General features: G+C 44.7%; 1 protein-coding gene across 48 annotated transcripts in view; it reads left to right on the top strand.

Annotated features, from left to right (window-relative positions):
• The window catches only part of NRXN1 (neurexin 1), a 988,232-nt gene that overhangs the window by 841,342 nt on the left and 125,658 nt on the right, over positions 1–21,232 (top strand). For 33 of the 48 annotated variants that reach the window (XM_083733042.1, XM_083733031.1, XM_083733037.1 and 30 more), the window contains one exon: positions 19,588–19,677. The exons of the other annotated variants lie outside the window; for them this stretch is intronic. In XM_083733042.1, coding sequence (XP_083589168.1) covers positions 19,588–19,677 — 90 coding nt within the window. The remainder of the gene's footprint in view (positions 1–19,587; positions 19,678–21,232) is intronic. 48 annotated transcript variants of the gene reach the window in all.

Genomic DNA, 21,232 nt, shown 5'->3' with positions numbered 1-21,232 from the left:
CTATGGGTATTTTGGAGAGGAGATTTTCAAGAAAGCACATCCCAGTCACTCCTTCCATGTACTACATAGCCAAGATATTTGGGTACACAATAATGCTTAAGCGAAATCAGAGTTAGTGCAGTGATTCCTGCCCTCGCTCTGGTTGCTTCTGGGTAAAATAAACTTCTTTTTAGTTTAAATATTGAGACCAGCAAATATGTAATAACCACCAGTAGTGGAGCAAACATTTGTACAAAGCCCACCCACCCAAAATACTTCACAGCAACATTGGGGGAAGACCACTTTGGCCAAGGTTTTACAGCCTTGAAGAAGTAACTGGCCGCTTTGCACCTTCTCAATCTTCCTCTGCTAGCTTGTCTTCCATTAAAAATGATACAACTTCAAAGGTTTTCAAATCTTTCCACCCTACAGACTTCTTTTTTCTTGCCTCCATCTTTTTTCTTACCAAGGAGTGACTTACAGTCCCTTCTTATCAATGGGCTTTATTAAAGTTTCTTAAGTCAGTGTGTTATTTATTTATGTTTGATTTGACAACTTATCAGCTTTCTTCTGTCTGATAATGCTATATAATGTTTCTTAAAGTCAGGGGAGACAGGCATTTGCTCCCCCCCCACCCCCCACCCCCCGGTTTTGTAGCTGTGGGCTTTCCCCTCCTTTCTTTCACATCTTTCCCTTTTTCATCTTGGAGAACCTGGTAAAAAGCGGAGGCTTATCGCTTCTGAGATGCAACAGATTCTGTAATTAAATTCAGATTTTAATAAAATGTGTCGTGTACTCGCCATTGCTCTGCCGCTGACAGATTCCGCCTCCTTTGGTTAAAAAAAATATGACATAATGCTGCTTCTTTGTAAGAGGCAGGGAAATGTCAAATGAGTAGCGGCGCTCCCAGATCTGCTATAAAGCATTTAGAAAATGCAGAGTCCTTTTAAAAGATTCATAACAAAGCATGGTAAATACAAGAAGAGAAGAACACAGTTTTAAGAACTTGAAGAATCTTCGAGCAGTTTCCAAATATTCGGGGCTGAGGGGGAAGCATGTCTCAGAGCCCTCTTGAGATTGTAGTATTTTAGATTGCAGGTGGGAGACAGACTGTGCGTTTGACTGCTCTTCTGCATGAAGACTCCCTTGTAATGGGAAGAAGGGGTGAAATGAATAGCAGTGATTCTCTTTTTAGAGAACAAGATGGCATCTTGTTAGGCATCAAGCCCAAAGGGTGCCTTGAACTGTTGACCTGAGAGATGGCAGAGCCACGGCTGGGAAACATTATATATTTATAACCGCAAAGAGCAAAGTTTTGTTCATTTATTAACTTCATACCAGACTATAAAGGCCCATTTATTCCAGTATCTTTGCAGTGACCAAACAGAAGCCTCTTAGAAAACTCATAAACGGGGATTGGGGGCAAAAGCATACCCTCCAACATTTCTCCAATGAAAATCGGGGGGGGGGGGGTTATTCAATAATATTAATAGCAATATTGATAATTTTATTCTTTGTTCCCCGCCCATCTGACTGGCTTTCTCCAGCCACTCTGGGTGGCTTCCAACATATATAAAAACATAATAAAACATTAAACATTTAAAAAAAAAACTTCGCTATACAGAGCTGCCTTCAGATGTCTTCTAAAGGTTGTATAGTTACTTTTCTCCTTGGCTCGGAGGTCACATAACTCCATACCATCCATCATTTGTCTGATGAAAACAGGGATGTCCTAAGGAAAGGGGGTCCCTTTACCTTTAAGGAAAAGCAGGACATTCCAGGATCAAATCAGAAACCGGGGTGTACTTTTGTAAATTCGGGACTGTCCCTGGAAAATAGGGATGCTTGTGAGGTCTGCATTAGCTATCTCTTATTGTTTTCTCCGGGATGTGGGTGGCACTGTGGGTTAAATCACAGAGCCTAGGACTTGCCATTCAGAAGGTCAGCGATTCAAATCCCCATGACGGGGTGAGCTCCCATTGCTCAGTCCCTGCTCCTGCCAACCTAGCAGTTCGAAAGCACGTCAAAGTGCAAGTAGATAAATAGGTACCGCTCCGGCGGGAAGGTAAACAGCATTTCCGTGTGCTGCTCTGGTTCGCCAGAAGTGGCTTAGTCATGCTGGCCACATGACCCGGAAGCTGTACGCTGGCTCCCTCAGCCAATAAAGCGAGATGAGCGCCGCAACCCCAGAGTCGGTCACGACTGGACCTAATGGTCAGGGGTCCCTTTACCTTTACCTTTATTGTTTTCTCCCTGTCAACCAGCACTCAGAGGCACTGTGCCTTGGAGAATCTAGAGGTTATATATTCACTACATGCTCGTTGAAAACACAGGTGGTTTACAGCTGAACTAATGATTGCCATACTTTCAATGTGAGTATCACTGTTGTATTGCAGCAACCACACACCAAAGGCACCCCACTGCTTTGGAAATATTTCACTTCGATAGATACCGTATTTTTCGCCCTATAGGACGCACTCTTTCCCCTCCAAAAATGAAGGGGAAATGCGTGTGCGTCCTATGGGGCGAATGCAGGCTTTCGCTGAAGCCTGGAGAGCGAGAGGGGTCGGTGCGCACCGACCCCTCTCGCTCTCCAGGCTTCAGAAAGCTATCCGCAAGCCTTGCAAGCCTGGCGGGAGGTCCCGCGGGCTCGCAAGGCTTGCGGGCAGCAGCCTGCAGGCCACAAGCTCGGGGGACAGCGGGGAGGCGCAGCGCCGCCACCCCGCTATTCCCCGACCTGGTCTGGAGGCTGGGGGGGGAAAGCAAGCTTGCTTCTCCCCCCCCCCACCAGCCCCACAAGCTTGGGGGATAGCGGGGAGGCAGAGCGCCGCCACCCCGCTATTCCCCGACGTGATCTGGGGACTGGCTGGGGGGAGAAGCAAGCTTGCTTCTCCCCCCCCCGCCAGCCCCACAAGCTCGGGGGATAGCGGGGAGGCGGAGCGCCACCACCCCGCTATTCCCCGACCTGATCTGGAGGCTGGCGGGGGGGGGGAGAAGCAAGCTTACTTCTCCCCATCGCCAGCCCCACAAGCTCGGGGGATAGCGGGGAGGCGGAGCGCCGCCACCCCGCTATTCCCCGACCTCATCTGGAGGCTGGCTGGGGGGAGAAGCAAGCTTGCTTCTCCCCCCCCGCCAGCCCCACAAGCTTGGGGGATAGCGGGGAGGCAGAGCGCCGCCACCCCGCTATTCCCCGACCTGATCTGGAGGCTGGCTGGGGGGAGAAGCAAGCTTGCTTCTCCCCCCCGCCAGCCCCACAAGCTTGGGGGATAGCGGGGAGGCAGAGCGCCGCCACCCCGCTATTCCCCGACCTCATCTGGAGGCTGACGATGGGGAGAAGCAAGCTTGCTTCTCCCCCCCCCCCAGCCCCACAAGCTCGGGGGATAGCAGGGAGGCGGAGCGCTGCCACCCCACTATTCCCGGACCTGGTCTGGAGGCTGGCGCGCGGGGGGGGGGGGAGAAGCAAGCTTCTGCCCATCACCAGCCCCACCAGCTCGGGGGACAGCAGGGCAAGCCGCTGCCCCACGGAGGCTAGAGAAGCTGTCCCTGAAGGCAGAAGAGGGAGACGGAGCGCTCCGTCTCCCTCTTCTAGCTTGCGGATGGCTGCGCAAACCTGGGCGGAAAAAAAAAAATTTCCCTTGATTTCCCCCCCAAAAAACTAGGTGCGTCCTATGGGCCGGTGCGTCCTATAGGGCGAAAAATACGGTATTTTGCCTTTAATCATTATCATTGTCATCATATCAGTTATTTTATTTGTTTATTTCATTATATACTGCTTGATTGTAGAACAAAACCTCAAAGCTGTTTACAAAAAAGGAAGAAGATAAAGCAATGAATCACCACTAAAAAAATTTACAACTATAATTTAAAACATACAGAAAGTTTCGATCATAACAGAGTAGGATAAAACAAATGGAAACTCATACAAACTTTCTAAACATCTGGATAGGCTTGTCCTATCCAGCAGGCACCAAAAAGAAAATATCAGAAAAGCGCCTTCCCTTTTTCTATCAATAAGCAGGGAGTTCCCAAGTGTCAGCGATGCCACACTAAACAACCTCGTTCTTACAAATGTGGTGTGCGTATTATAGGCACCTGTAAAAGTGTCAATTCCAGTTGAGCGGGCACTGTGGACACAGATGGGTTACAAAAGATACATATAATCAGCATCCCACACTGGTCTAAGATATGCAAACACAGTCATAGTGGGCTTGCTGATCAGAAGATTGGCAGTTCAAATCCCCACAATGGGGTGAGCTCCTATTGCTCTGTCCCAGCTCCTGCCAAGCTAGCAGTTCAAAAGCACACCAGTGCAAGTAGATAAATAGGTACCACTGCAGCGGGAAGGTAAACGGTATTTCTGTGCACTCTGGCACTTGTCACTGTGTCCTGTTACACCAGATGTGGTTTAGTCATGCTGGCCACATGACCCAGAAAGCGGTCTGTGAGCAAGCACCAACTCCCTTGTCCTGAAAGCGAGATTAGTGCCACACCCCATAGTTGCCTTTGACCGGACTTAACCATCCAGGGATCCTTTACCTTTTACTCAGTGGGACAGCTGACTCAGACTGAGAATCCAAGTCAGAGTGTCAGTTCTGTAGAGTCAGTCAAGCCCTCATTGGCTCCTCAGGTCACTTGTTCTGACTGGGTTGAAGAGAAGCAGGATGAACACCACAGAGACCAGGGCAATAAGTGTCTGAGAGGCACACCTAGGCTCCTCTGCCGTAGTCCTCAATTCAGCAGCTTGCACCAGCCTCCCCTTATCTGGTGCCTAAAGATGATGGGGACTATAACTCCAATCAGACCCAGGTAGCATGGCCAAAGATGAGGAATCATGGGAAGTGTTGCCCAGTGCCTCTGCAGAATACAACACCGCACCCAACATTCTTCATCCAAAACGTGCCCCTTCAGTTCTGCCCTAGATATTTTTTTGACTGGGCAATGGAGCTTGTGTTGAGCACCATTCTGTATGCCAGCCAATATATGCAGTGCTCACGAGTCCCACTTCACACAGTGCATAGTTAAACTATGGAACTCATTGCCACAGGAGACAGCAATGGCCACCAATGTGGATGGGTTTAAAAGAGGATAAGACCAGTTCATGGAGGAGAGGGCTATTGAGAGCTACTAGCCAGATGGCAGCAGTGCTCCTGAATACCAGTTGCTGTAAGCCACAGCAGGGGAGAGTTGCTCTTGTGCTCAAATCCTGCCTGTGAGTTTCTCACAGGATGCCGAATCCAGCATTTCTTCTTATTTCTCCTAACTCTTTCAGTCTCATCGTACCGGTGATGCATTGCATTTCCATTAACTCCTAGAGCAGCCCTGAGGTAGCTCTGAGACCAGAGCCCTTCGAAAGGCAGCATAAATTCAATGCTGGCTTGAGCCTTTGAGCCAGACAATTTGCCATCCCAAATATGAAAGAAACAAACAAAAAACAAAATTAATTTCTGTGTAATGACATTGTGTTCTGAGATATCCCTGGGCCATAAGGCTTTTTTTAAAAAATGATCACATTTCTCTCTCTCTCTCTCTCTCTATATATATATATATATTTGCCAGTGTTGTGAGTTGTGACAGTGCAATAGGACTTCATGTCTTCAGGACAAGAACTTCTGTTTAGCTCCCTAATTCAGAAAAAGTACTATAATTCATACTGGAAATGGAAAAAGTGACACTCATGTCTGCTCTGGATAAAAAAAGAGAGAGAGGGGGAGGGAGAGAGGCACAACCTAAATAATTCAGGTCTCTGAGAAGATATTAATCTCTTTCTTACACCCATTCTCAATGTGAGCCTCTTCCTTTCAACCCCACTGATAAATTTTTGTGGGTGGGTGGGGTCTGTTTGTTTCTATTTTGTGATTTTTTCCCCTGCCGCTGCACACAAGCCTTTAGCATCCTGTGCCCATACAGTGATAGGCAGGGACCAAAAATTGGTGCCATCATTGAGGGCACAGCAGTCCAGATTCAAACAGTATGTCAAATTATTTTTCTGTGTTTATCGTGTGTGTGCGCATGCATTAAGAACAACACCCCTTTAAGAATGTGTTTGATGTGGTAGTTGTGAATATCTATCTACCCCAGAGCTCCTGGTGTGTGGAGCAGAGAATGATCCCTTTCTCTTCCAGGCATTATTCCATCATTTCCGAGCACAATTCAAAGTGTTGGTGCTGACCTTTAAAGCCCTAAACGGCCTCAGTCCAGTATATCTGAAGGAGTGTCTCCACCCCAATCTTTCAGCCCAGACACTGAGGTCCAGCACTGAAGGCCTTCTGGCCGTTCCCTCACTGCGAGAAGCCAAGTTACAGGGAACCAGGCAGAGGGCTTTCTCTGGGGAAGCCCAGCCAGATGGGTGGGCTATAAATTATTATTATTATTATTATTATTATTATTATTATTATTATTATTATTTCAATAGTTAGTCACAAGCATGGCTGCTTGCCTTTCCTTGGGCCAGTCCTGATCACTACTGAATGCCACACTCAGTCATCCCCTCACCTTTTAGTCTTGTGGGAGATGGGAAGGCTTCTAGGTCAGGGGTCAATAAATCTATTTTTGCTGTGCTGGATCAGTTTCATTCCCTGCTGTCCTCTCCACCTTGTTTGGAAGCCCGGCATTGTTCGAACTCTGCAAGCCAGCTGCTCCCTTCTGCATGCCTCCCTTTCTGTAACTGGAAGCCAGATGCCACCTGCCCAGATGAGGGACAGGTCCCTCCCACCCTAATCCAACTGCTTGGGCAAGGTGAGACCAACCTGCCAATCAAAGAGAGGAAGAGAAGACAGACAACCATCTGTCCAATACCACACCAAAGCAAAAGCCAGGTGATCTTTCACCTCTGTCCTCTGCTTCTGTCTCTCTCCCCTTCCCAGATCTGACTTAGGGAAAACCTCCCCTGTGCCTCTGGTGGATGGAGACACCACTGGGCAATTTCTTGCTGCCAATGTTCACACACCATCACATTTTTGGGAGGTTTTTTTTTTAATATATATATATATATAATAAAATCTAGTATACTGGCCCCTTTTGCATTTGCCCAAGTTGCCAGATGGCCATTCCGGGCCTTTATCCATCCCACCTCAAGAATCAAGTACCATTTGGAAGCTCCCTCAACCTGAGCAGGAGCGCTTGGCAGTACAAATCCCAGGCTCACAAGGTTAGATAGGCAATATCCAGAATGGCTGTGGCAGCGCTTGCAGGGAAGGGAATGCTTAGAAGAAACATTGAGGTGAAAGCTGTGGATATGGCGGGCAGCTGGGCAACACCCTCTTGGAAAATCTGTGGAAGAAGCAACTCCTGCCTCTCTGTTTACCTCACCGTCCACTTCAATCTCAGTTCTAGACCTTTGTAATTTGGCCACACGGGAAGGAAAAACTGGATAGCTTCCTCACACATCTCAACAACTTACACCCCAAAATACAATTCACTATGGAAATAGAAGCCAACAACCAACTTCCCTTCCTTGACGTCCTAATCTACAAAAAACCTGATGGCTCCCTAGGACACACTATCTACCAGAAAAAAACACACACCAACCGCTACTTACATGCACAATCACACCACCACCCTGCACAAATAAACTCCGTAGCCAAGACTCTCATCTCCAGAACCAAACGCCTGGCTGACAAAGACCACTTGACAACTGAGTTACAGAATCTCTCAAATGTGTTAATTGCCAATGGATACCAGCAAAACAGGATTACGAAGCTAATCCAAAAGGAAACACCCCCCAAAAACCAAGACACAGAAGAAAACAATGGCATGGCCCTCCTTCCTTATATCAAGGGCACTACAGATAAAATTAGCAAAATCCTCCATAAACACAATATCAAAACAGCCTTTTGCACCAACCAAAAAATAGCCAATATCCTCAGAAACCCCAAGGATAAAATCCAGTTGGAAAACCAAGGGATCTATGAAATACCCTGCAAAGTCTGCCCAGCCACGTACATTGGACAAACAAACAGACGAATAAATGCACGTATCGCAGAACACAAGAATGCCGTCAAAAAAGAAGAAAAAACTTCCTCTCTTTTCCAACACATGAAAGAAACAGGACACGAAATTAATTTTGTAGATTCCAAATTGCTCTTTAACACGGAACATCACCACAAGAGAATAATCATGGAAGCCATCGAGATAGAGAAACACCCTCACAACATGAACAAGCGTGACGACACATCCCGCTTGCCAGACATCTGGAAATTAGCCCTCCCCACAAAAACTGACACCAGATCCAGAGGCACACAGAACGCCAACACCAATCAACCACACCAGACCCAAACCCAGACCCTCTCCACAGATGAATTACTGACACCATCCAGTAGCCAATCCATGGTGGCACCTCCGGATGCTGCACCCCCCTGCAATCCCTACACAGATCTGGCTGACACAAGCCACAAAACCACAGCTCGCCCCTATACACGAAGCCAAGCCAAAGCACAACTAAGTGCAATACAGCCATCTTCTCAGGAAAACTCTTCACAAAGTTCAAGAGGTCAAGACACAAAGACTTTAGCAACTAATCCACACCTAATGACCCACCTAAGTGGTACTCAGGATATCACTCAAGAAATCACTCAAGGTATCTCTCAAGTAATTAAGGAACAAAAGAAGAAAAGGCACACTAGCCTGGGAACTTCCTCTCTGCCCAGAACATTGGAGGCTAGACACCACACCCCCTCTACAGTATTTATAGGAACTCAAACATTGAGATCCCGCTCTGTTCCAGTAACAAGAAGCCGAAAGCACCAGCCTGAAGATGACGAGTGAGACCTCGTCGAAACGTCGCCTAGACACCCCAACTTTTACACGGGAAGACACCCGAGGACACCAAAACCTGCATTCCTGTACCCGTGAAAATCTACGAAAGCAAATATATATATATATATATATATTGCAGTGCACTTCTCTGATATATGGGAGAGTGCAGTGTGTCAATACTGTTATTGGGGCCCTTCAATAAATGTTCCATTTATGGGATCCAGAACACCAGTTTACTGCCAATGTCTTAAAGCAGAGATTGAGAACCCTCCAGTTTGGGGTACAAACCTGGAACAACTGAACCTGTTCCCTCGGTGCAGTTCCGCTGGCAGTAACAGATGAAAAAGAAGGAGGCTCTGGAAAGAAAAGGTTTATCAGGGCCACGTGCAGCATGGATGCCTTCGACCCTTTTTATTTATTAATTTTTAAATCACATTTCAAGCATCAGGCCATTAGGCGCAGCAGTGTTTGGAGGTTTCATTCTAGGGATATGGCTGCGGGCTTCGTTCCCTGCTAACAATCCATTCCGAATGTTTCTGATCATAATTGGCTGTGCATATTCTGGCCTCTGAATATTGATCTGTATGCCGCGGTGTTCCTCGTTGGTGCGCCATATTTCAGGCAAGGAAATGACTCTTGCACGCATTCGTTTCCATCAAGAAGAGCAGGAGGAACAGCTGCCTGTTTACCTTCCCCTCTATTGACCCGTTGCCAGTAACTTCTCCTGGAGTTTTGCCTGGGGATCGATAATAGGATACAGATCGTTCTGCGAATCCTATAAGTTTATTAAGTGGGGGAAATCATCAATATTGCATTGCTATCCTTCCAGCATTTAGCTTTGAAGGGCTGTCTCTTTCAGGGCTGGCTTGTAAGCTCCGCGCTTTATCATCCTTGGCAGCCTGCATTTTCAAAATAAAGCGGCTTTTATTTTGCTAATATTTAAAGAGCGCAATGCAGCTCATTTTAATAATGCATTCATTTCGGGCGCGTGCGACTCCGTTAATGAAGCCACCTGGAAAAAGGGAAGAAGAAAAAAACCCTGTAAATCTGCGACGGCCGCAATATCCTCACGCAATTTCTTGTGTTCCAATCTATTGTGGGAAAGGTCAAGTAGTTTCCTGAGAGAGAGTGGATTTGCAAATTGTGTCAGAGGAGCTGTTTTCTTTGAAAGATTATCCATTTCCCTCTTTAAAAAATTGTTAAGTATAACAAAGGAGTTGCCGCTTGTGTCCTGAATAATGGGGTGTGCAGTTGTAAATGGGTTTCTCGCAGGAGAAAAGAAGCAGCTCGGTGTCAGGGGTGGTTCTGTGTGTGTGTGTATGTGTGTGTGTGCGTAAGAGAGAGGGGGGAAGAGGAAACAAAGGAACAGAAAACATAGGAGGAATGGATGGGAAAGAATCGACTTGAGCTGTGGGATAGTTTTCCCCCAACTGGTGCTTTCGAAATGTTGCTGGACTCAATAATAATAATAATAACAATAATTTGTTTATACCCGGCCCATCTGGCTGGGTTTCCCCAGCCACTCTGGGAGGCTCCCAACAGAATATTAGTAATAATAATAAAAAGTGTTAAAATGTCAAACATTAAAAACTAAACAGGGCTGCCTTCAGATGTCTTCTAAAAGTCAGATAGTTGTTTATTTCCTTGACTTCTGGTGGGAGGGCGTTCCACATGGTGAGCACCACCACCGAGAAGGACCTCTGCCTGGTTCCCTGTAACTTCACTTCTTGCAGTGAGGGAACCGCCAGAAAGTCCTTGGCATTGGACCTCAGTGTCTGGGCTGAGTGATGGGGGTGGAGACGCTCGTTCAGGTATACTGGGATGAGGCCATTTAGGGCTTTAAAGGTCAGCACCAACACTTTGAATTGTGCTCGGAAACGTACTGGGAGCCAATGCAGGTCTCTCAGGACCGGTGTTATGTGGTCTCAGCAGCCGCTCCCAGTCACCAGTCCAGCTGTTGCATTCTGGATTAGTTATAGTTTCTGGGTCACCTTCAAAAGTAGCCCCACTCCAACTACCATCAGCCCCAGGAGACATGACCAGTGGTCAGGGATGATGGGAGTGGGCATTCAGCTCCTACTTTAGGGGATGGTAGTGGATTGTCTAGGACAATATGCTACATAATAACGTAGTAATACCCTTTTGGATCAGGCCAGTGGCCCATCTAGTCCAACATCCTGTTCTCACAGTGGCCAACCAAATACCTATGGGAAGCTAATGACAGCAGCGAGCCAACCATAAATTACACCAAGCAAGTTGGAGTTATTGGCAAAAATAGGAGCTGCCCAGAAGGGTCAGGCCTAATGAGCACAGCAACTCATCTCCAGCAGGTCTTGCCCCCATGAAGCCATTGCTGAGACTGAAGGTCCCTGCTTCCCCACAGCTGCCCAAGACCCCTTCTATGCAAGGGTTTCCCCAAGCAATCTGCCCTGTGTGAATCTAACTTCTCCTCTGCCCTCTTCACGCCTCTCCTGGTTCTGGGAGACCAGTGGGGAGGGAAGAAGAAGAGTTTGGATTTGATATCCTGCTTTATCACTACCCGAAGGAGTCTCAAAGCGGCTAACATTCTCCTTTCCCTTCCTCCCCCACAACAAACACTCTGTGAGGTGAGTGGGGCTGAGAGACTTCAGAGAAGGGTGACTAGCCCAGGGTCACCCAGCAGCTGCATGTGGAGGAGCAGAGACGCGAACCCGGTTCCCCAGATTACGAGTCTACTGCTCTTAAACTCTACACCACACTGGGTGTAGGGAAGCTTGTTGCAGCAGGAGCGGGAGACACCTGCAACTCTTCAGCAACCAGACTCACTTCTGCCCCTTGCCCTCTATCCTCTTCTGCTTCTGCCACAGACTCTCCCTGCACACTAAGCCCTGCTACCTCTTCAGCTTCCAACACCTCCTAGTCTTCTCCCTCTGACCACTCGTGGTCCCACCACCAATTCTCAGGCTTTGAGCTTTCTTCCCTTAAGGGTTCCCCAACTGGTTCCTCCCACCATTCCTCTGTGTCCAACCAGTCTGTGACATCTAGTAGCCATTGACTCCTCCATGAATTCATCTCATGTTCCCTGAAGGCCATCTAAGTTTGTGGGAGGCAGGATGTAATTTTAACATATGATATTGCCTCAGCAAATGACTTCCTGCCACTCACTCATTCATCCAGTAGCTGTTGCTCTTCCTGATAAAAGTCCATAAAACTGGGGTGGCTTAGGGCAGTGTTCCCCAACCTTGGGCCTCCAGCTGTTTTTGGACTACAACTCCCATCATCCCTCGCTAGCAAGACCAGTGGTCAAGGATGATGGGAATTGTAGTCCAAAAACAGCTGGAGGCCCAAGGTTGGGGAACACTGGCTTTAGGGGGTCTTCGTGGCTCTTTCGCTACTGCGTTGTGAGCTGTTCCTTGTGGAAGTGCGGTGCCCAAGTGCTTCTGCGATTTTTATCTCGCTGAGCTTTTGCATCTGCAATTTATGGTTTTCTGTGGCCCTGCCTTGCCAAAAGCACGAAAGAAAGAAACAAAGAACCCTGAATGTACAAGTTTAAACCTTTCAATTTGAAACATATTACTCTTTTATAGTCAAATATCTGCGAGGCATAAAATACACAAATTGAAATGCCACTGTTAGACGGAGCTGAGAGTCTAAAGCTTTCTGTGGCCAAGGGCTACTTCTTTGGCTCTGCTGCTGACAGAGAACAGATTTTTATCTCTTAAATGCCATTTTCCATCAGCGCTGGCCCCTTTGGCTCTTTTCCCTTTTAACATTGTTATTATTTTGATTTGCCCTGCTTTGCCCAGAGAATGACCTTCCTCTTTCCTTTCTGAATTGAGAATCAATGGGGCTGCTATGCTTAAGCTCACTGCGACTCTGCTGAGCCCCTGTGCAGATGGGGAGGAGCTATGTTTGCCGTGGGGAATGTTTGCATGCAGAACTGGCCACGTAGATCTGAAGCAAGGTCTCAGTAGTGTCAGAATGAGGCAGAAGGAATCAGTCTATTTGCCGCAACTTGCCAGTCTCGCATGCATTTATTTCTGAGACCCTCTCATTTCTGCATTAATTTGCTGGTGTGTGAAAGCTCATGTATAAATTAACATTTAAATATTTATCTATTATTATTATTATTATTATTATTATTATTATTATTATTATTAAATTGTAGAGTTTGGAGGGACCCTTCTCTCACCACAGGTGACTCAAGGCATCTTTGCAAAAACAAAACAACAGACTCAGAAGCAGAACCCATGCATTTCTTAAAACCAAGGGGGGGAATTACATCAAAAATATTCACCCTTCGCCCCTCCCTGCCCCCTTCCGACCCTGCTTCACACATGTTTTCACCTGGCTGGAATGTTTCCTTCAAGTCTGATCATGCCTCTTGCTTCTCCTGATGGCGAATGGAGAAAAATGTGTGGAGAAACAAGCCTGGTGAACAAAGGTGACATTTTACATCCATTGTTCCGCATCCTTTTTTCTTCTTCTTCAGGCCCTGCACATCATTGTCATGTGGCCCCCGGAAGCTTTCCCCAAAGGAACATGGCTCTTTGGACTGAAGCACAGCAGAGGGTTATAGATCCTGCAATCCTCCATTTTACACCTCATTCTTACACCTGAATAATATAATCGCCTTTTGATGCCCATTTCAGCTTTCACAGTATAGTATCAACTAGCTAAATGTTTCACCATTACTATAAAAGGCCCCTTTTTAATATATTTCTGGTAGGCATGATAGCATAATATGACCTTTAATTTAACAGCCAAGGGCTTTTTTTATCACCTCCTTGTTGCTTTTTTATCTTCTCTTGCTTCTTCCTGATATAACACAGCAGTCTCTCCATCTAAGCCGCTCGGTGCTGCGTGGAGGCTGCTGCCTTATTACTAAGGGAGGAGAATTGAGTTGGGGAAGGATACTTTTACCTTTAATTATTGATTGCAGCCGCGGAAAAGGCTCTGAATCAAAACAAGACAAATGGAGGCAATAAAGAGGAGGAGAAGGCTGCAGAGAGGCACAGGAAAACGCAACACCCCAGACTTGAAGAGGGGGTACAGGAGAGAGACAGGAGTTGCTCCCAGTGTGCAGATTTGGAGAGCAAATGGCCTCCTTTGTTTCACAAAGAACCTTCTCGTGAGGAGGGAACTTCCACCACAGGAGGTGGAAAAGGATTCCCTTTTCTCGCTTGTCGTTGTTCCTCTGAGATCTATCACCACCTCTGAGTTATCAGTTTGCTTTGAGAATATCAGGCGGCCACCAAACTGGATGGCTTTAAAAGAGTATTTAACAAATTAATGGATGGCAATGAGCCATGATGAAGAGACGCGGATGGTGCTGTGGGTTAAACCACAGAGCCTAGGACTTGCCGATCAGAAGGTCGGCGGTTTGAATCCCCGCGACGGGGTGAGCTCCCGTTGCTCGGTCCCTGCTCCTGCCAACCTAGCAGTTCGAAAGCACATCAAAATGCAAGTAGATAAATAGGTACTGCTCCGGCAGGAAACAGCGTTTCCGTGCGCTGCTCTGGTTCATCCGGACTTCATTGTGGGACAATAGATATTCACACACCACAAGCCACTGTCATCGCTAATGCCTTCCATTACCTTTTAAAAACAGTTGTCTCTCTACGGGGGGAGATAAAATGTAACAGAAACACGCCCAAAGGCAACACAGGATTGGTAGCAGTATTCACAACAATGCAAACTGAGACAGAAAAATAGGTGTGGGGGGTTAAGATGGTCCTCTTTCAGAGACTAATGGATCCAATTGGTTTTCAGAAGGTTCTGGGGAGTTTTTTTTGTTTCCACGCTCTTCAGTCAAAGCCCTGGTCAATCTCTGTAGTGCAGAGTTGACCCAGACTGGCCCAATGACACCTGAACATCCTCTTCCAACTGGCAATGCTTAGAAATCTTTGTTGTTATGCCCTTGGAGCTCAGAGCAATGAAGGGATCTGACTTGAGCACAGGTGAAGGAAAACTCCCAACAAATGTAAGCACATACTGGTACATGTGCGGGCTCAAGCCCATTCAGCGAAGGTGGCAAATAAGTAAAACTTACCTCTCCACCTTCATTGAATCCTTGGGTTGCAGTCCTGCAGAGCTATTTAGCTAAAGGTTTGCTAACAAGTTTTGGACTTCATCATTGATGCTAATGATCCTGGTGAGATGTCTGGAGTGCTGTCTTCTCTGATATTGTTGGATGGAGTTCAGCTGCTGCAGTTTGAGGACCAGGCAAGGTCAGGTTCATGCAACTGCTTGTACCTTTGCCTCTCCTGGCTTATAAAATCTGGCAGAGAGAAGATAGCTGGATGAGCCAGGGAGGTAACTAATGCTTCTCTTCAAGAAGGAGTGGTCCCAGGTTGCCTGAAGGAAGTGATTCCCTTTCTGGCCAAAGTTCTTGAGAAGGTGTTTGCCAACCAGATCCAGTTCTTAGAGGAGACAGCTTTTGAAGATCCATTTCAACTGGGATTCAGGTCTGGTTTTGATATGGACCTGTGTGAGGAGAGAAATGGAGGAGTGTGACTCCATTCACCTTCCTTGATATCTTGACAGCTTTTGATACCATCCGTCATGGTATCCTTCTGGGGAGACTGTCTGAGTTGGGTATTGGGGGCACCACATTTCAGTGGTTTCATTCCTGCTTGGATGCCTGGATCCAGAAGGTGGTTCTTAAACTGCCTTGCTCAGCCTCGTGGGTTCTCCAATGTGGGGTCCCACAGGCGGTTGAACCTCTACATGAAACAGTTGAGTGGGGTCATGCAGAGTTTTGATGTGTATTGTTATTAGAATGCTGATGGCACACAGCTCTATTTCTCCTTCTACTCTTCTGCAGGTGAGGCTTCTGTTCCTATGCTCTGAGCTTCATAACGTCAGGATATATGCAGGAAGGATAGCTATAGCACAGGAAGTTTCTCTAATGGAAGTGACCCCACCTCCCACAGGTCTGGCTTGTGCCACAAGCATTCCCCTTGACTCCTTGATTTCTTCAGCTTTGCTCTACAAGTGACTTTGCAAAGCACTTGGTTTTCACAAACACAATAGAAGAAGCAAATTCTGACATACACCAGTCATCCTTGTCAACAGGAGAGGAGTGAAGCTGAGAGGAGCAAGAGCTTCAGATGTGTACTAAAGCCTAAGTGTGCACCAACTGCCAACAGAAGCATCTTATAGCAACAAACAGACTTCTTTTTCAAATTCCCTGTGGTTCGTCAGAAAAGTGGACCCAAGATTTTGAAATTGCATGTAGGCTTGATGTGAAGAGTGTGGATTCTGGAGTTAAGGATGCTGTAGATTGCCATGGGTTCAGACCAGGTGCTCTGAGAGTCAGAAACCAATTCCATAATACTTTTGTAAACCAAGAAATCTTTAATAAAATATATATTTAAAAAAGAAGAAGAAATCAATTTGATACTTTGTGCTCCATTGGGCTAGCTACTTTAGGGGAGGAACTGCATGGAGCTCAAGCCAAGATACCATGCACACAGCAGAAAGGAAGAGACACAGCCCATCACATACTGCAGGTGGTTCTAAAGTGTCAGAAACAGTACCCGTCCCTCAGTCTGAGCAGCTAACTATTGAAGGAAATTGCTAGGGATTCCTGTGTCTGCTGGCCTCCTTCCTCTCTGTTTTTGGTCCTCGCTACCTCTCCATATGTACTGACTGGACCTTGCCAAGAGTCAGGTATTTATGTCTGACAGAATACCTCAAAAAGGGATACCTGACAGGAGCAGAGACTTTCTGGTGCATGGAAAGTTTGAGAAAAGAGCATGGAGAGCTGGAGCACATTCTTTTGGCATCATTTAATAAATAATAATAGTAAGTAATAATTCAACAGGCTGGCACAATTGGCTGATGCCATGACCAACGCCCTGGGCTGGAGGTGGATGAATTGATGCGAAGACAGGAGATGTGAAGACTCCCACTCTGGATGATGTCAATGTGCTTCTCATGTGCGCTGATGGAGGAAGAAGCACGCCATCTATTCAGTCCCTCTGTGCATATTGGGCTGCATATCCATGGCATGGATTATGCATATGGTTTTTTTTAAAAAAAACTGTATGATTCTTTTCCCCCCAAAGCTTTACCATTGGTGTAATCAGCTGCGAGAACCTGAATAAACTTCTTTGTGTTACAATCCGGACACAATTTCCTCACACATACTCTTTTGAGAGATGAGTCAAAGTAATCAAAAATTATTATATGTGTGTGACCTTTACAAATCAACTGGCAATTTCTGCACTTTCCATTAGCTTTTTAGCTCCCAGTGGTGCAAGATTGTGGTAGACGGAATGAAATGTAATTTGCAGATTTTCGAATCTTATAGGAAGCCACTGAAGTTCCTAAACTCCCACAAAGCCTAGAGTTTTAGCAGGAATAGTTTCTGAAAGAGACCTTTAGAAGTAAATAAAACACCGATGATTAGATTCAGATTTACCGAAACCACACTGTGCTCCAAATCTATAAACTTTCAAAGTCGGGGGAAGGAATTTTGCATTTTTGCTTCTACAAGTCAGAAGGCCAGTTTAAGAAATAGAACAACAGAATAAAGTGGATTTTAACTGTATATGATTTGCATGCGTATTTCTAAACCATTTCGAATTTGATTGAGAGTGACCAGTGTGGGACTTCAGTGACAGAGAAGAATGGTTAGAGGTTCCAAATCAGGTTGAGACTAGTCATGGGGAAGAAAAGTTTCTACTAGGGCTGTTGGTCCTCTCTTTGGGGTCAGTTTTCCCAGGCCCTTGTCTTGCATCACATAAGGTTCAGAACTGGTAACCACTTCTGAAGAATACAGAAGGTGCTCCACATAATGAATGGTGAATGTATGTCTGGTGCCAGTTAATTCATGTTCTCTTCAGAGTTGCAAATGACTGGGGAGGGAAGAGAGTTGGGGATGGAATAGTTAAAAATCTCCAGAAGCACAGAGGGAGTTTCTTCTACAGCTGAGTCAAAAGGTCTACATGGTGAAGAAGGGTTGAGAACAAGTTTATGTTGTCACCAGCTCCCCATTTTTCATTCATGCCGCCATTTTGGAACAGCACAGCATCTTCTGGTGGCCCATTGCTGGTAGCTGCCACACCCACCCAGATCCCACCGGAAATGTTGCTACAACACTATCATGTGATTTCATTCCTAGGTAGTAGGAGATACAGAAGAACCACTGCCAGCATAGGCAAGCATCCTAAAAAGAAAACCTCCCAGAATGCTTCACTGTGTTGGTCATCTGCAAATGGAGGAGCAAATATCACCTCAGCCATAACTGCTTTTCAAAAACTGTCTGCAACATGACATTGCCTCTATGAGGTTGTATTCTCAGAAAGCTTCCATGTTTGTTCCTGGGTGAACCAGGCATGACATATTTTTTGGCCAGAACCTGAACATAATAAGAGCCTGCTGGATCGGCCCAATGGCCCATTAAGTCCAGCATCCTCTTCTCACATTGATCAACCAGATGCTGTGGGAAAACCACAAGGAGGATTTGAGCTCAAGAACAGTCTCTCCTCCTGTGGTTTCCAGCAACTGATATTCAGGAACGCTGATGCCTCCAACCATTTTAAGAGCTTTTTGAAAGAAGTATTCTCACCTATCATTAATGTAAAGCAGAGAATCAAACTGCGCATTCAACTTGTGGAGGAATAAGCATCATTGACCTGTTTCCTGCTGGCATCCATGACTACCCCTCTCTCATATCGTCAGTGCCACCAAACCTCTGGCTTAATCTTCTCTGTAAAACGTAAAGCATAAAACAGCCTGACACAGATTCAGTGACCTCAAGTGGTTTGTGCATCACAGCTTATAAAGTAACGGGAATGTTTATAATCTCTGTGCACTTCAAGGACCCCATTCTAAAGAGTTAAGGTTAATTCCCTCTGAAATCAGCACAACTTAACAACTCTCTTGTCCATTGGATTTCGGTCTGACTTAACCGTGCAATCCTATGCATCTCTACTCAGATGTAAGTGCCATTGTTTTCAGTGGGACTTACTCCTGGATACGTGTGAATAGGATCGCAGTCTTAGCCTCAATCAAAAGTATTTCTGAGTAGATACACATTAGGTTGTGTGGTTCAGTGTGACTAACCTTTTCGCTATCAAGATTTCTATTTACATTTAAACCATCGTTACTGGTGTTACTTTTGTCAAAGCCTTGATGATCTATGAGGAAACTGATTCTTTACATTCCACAATGATATCCAAGCAGTTAATAACCTGATGTGTTCTTGTTCTTGTTTTCCTTCTGCTACCTGTTCAGTATATTTGAAGCCTTTGGAATTAATTGATTTGGAAGCTAGAGAATTTTAAAAATGTATTTTTTCCTGACTAGGATATAAATTATGTCAGATCGCTTTCTAGATCTCAGACGTAAGTGTGTCCTTGACGATGGTTAAGCGTTGTAATGTTCTTCTTCTTTAAATGACTAACCCGGAGTAAGAGGTTGGAGCAAGAGGTATTTTGCAAAATTAAACCTGTTTCACCTGAACCTGTTTTAACTAGTTAATAAGAAACATCAAAACAAACAAACAAACAAAAAAAGACAAAACCCTGAGGTCAATGAACATTCTTTTTGTAAAGCTAGTATTTGATGTTTAAATTTGTTTTTTTGGGGTCTGTCTATAACTTAAGTTTTAATAACCTAGCTCAAATGCAGATTTCTAATTTTCAATTAACATAGGAATAATTTTGTTTGCTAAAATAAAATAAATGAATGAATGGCGAGTCTGAACCATGAAATGTTCTAGGTAGAGCTTTTTAAAACATTCCAAATTTTTTCCAAAAAAAATAATAATCATGTGGCAACTGTATAGCTCAAGCTTTAAGTATTAACTTTTAACCTTTGACCTTACAGATTTTAACCAATGAAATGTCTCTTTAAACTTTAAAGGAAACAATGATAACGAGCGCCTGGCGATTGCTAGACAGCGAATTCCATATCGGCTTGGTCGAGTAGTTGATGAATGGCTACTCGACAAAGGTAAAAACATTGATTAAAACTTCAAATAAAAAATAATTTGAACATAACCGAGTAGTGCTTCATTGTAACACCAATAAACATAAAACAATAAATTTTTCGGTAAAACTAAATTAAAAACAAATTTTAAACAGTAAACTGTAGAGTAAATATTTGCATACCGTGTATATAATAATTTCTATATACATTTTAGTGGTATCGCCTGTTTAATAATCTTACCCTGTTAACTTAAGGTTAAAGGGACTGTTAAATATAATCCACTAACTCAATCTATGAAGGTACTCATAGCAAGCATTAACCAAAACTGATAAATCATTCATAGATTATATTACATGTTCCATCATCTAAATTATTAACTAAATATATTTATATTTATATATATTTATATATATATGTATGTATCTGTATGTAGTTATGAGATCTTCATTACGGTCCTGAAAGAAACAAAGAAAAAAAAAATCATTGTTTAAACTGTAGGTGATATTAAATAGTGGGCAATATGATTGCCAAATGAGATGAAGTCCCTTTAACGTTGGCTACATTCAAAGGGGATTTTGGAACAAACACTAATTAAAAGAGCTTAAAGTTGTGTGCATGCTTTTATTATGAGCAGAAACCAATCTGCAAAACAGAATATTATGTTTATGAATAACAATAATAATAATAATGAGCTTGCATTGGTGAGGATTTCTGTTTTCAATAGCAATGTGACATGACTCTTCATTGATATATGTTTCATTCCTTAAACTTACTTTTTTACATCCAAAGCGTTTTTGTTTCTTTTAATTTTCTTGCTTTTTCTTTTCGTCAGTAGCCTTGCTGAAAGACAATCAGACATCTCTCTTTCTTTCTTTAGCATTTTTTGTTTGTTTCTGAAATGCTCAGTATACTGTATGTATCTCATGCCTCTTCAGTGTGTGTGTGTGTGTGTGTGTGTGTGTGTGTGTGTGTGAAATTCATGTATGAATTTACAGGGAGATTCAGGAGCAGATAGCCTTACAAATGAATAGGATAGATATATGAATGCTTGTATTTAATGATAATTTTTTAAATGTTAGGATTCATTAAACGAAGTGACGACATTTGCATGTAACACTAAACTGTGGCTTAGCGCCATATGGATGAGCCTCCACAAGCCCAATAAGGGCATCAGGTTTACAAACTTTGCCCACCGCTTCCTGCATGGATGGAAAGCTAGGCTTTTTCTATGTTTACGTTCTCTCTTAAGGAACCTTGGCTTAGCGTTACATACAAACTAGGGATCCTTATGTCAAACAGACTGGTCGGTTTGTAAACAGGCCAACTCCAAACCATTGCTTATGGTCTTGGCTTATTTGAGGAACCGTTGTTTGCATTAAACAAGGATTCCTGATTTCTACATAATGCAAAGCGGAGGTTCTTTGAAAGCAAAACTAAACTTGGAAAAACTCTCATTCCTTTGTCGTGCACGGAAAGGAGAGGTGTGGAAGGGCAAATGCATGAGCCTGATGCTTCTCTTGGAACTTGTGCTGAGTTGTCCACATAGCACTAAACTATAATTGCGTGTGACCTGGAATAT

The sequence above is a fragment of the Podarcis gaigeae genome (genome assembly GCF_964106915.1).
Source record: "Podarcis gaigeae genome assembly, chromosome: 3".
NCBI classification, from domain to species: domain Eukaryota; kingdom Metazoa; phylum Chordata; class Lepidosauria; order Squamata; family Lacertidae; genus Podarcis; species Podarcis gaigeae.
The sequence above is the reverse complement of the archived record's forward strand: the minus strand, read 5'-3'. Positions and strand labels throughout refer to the sequence as shown.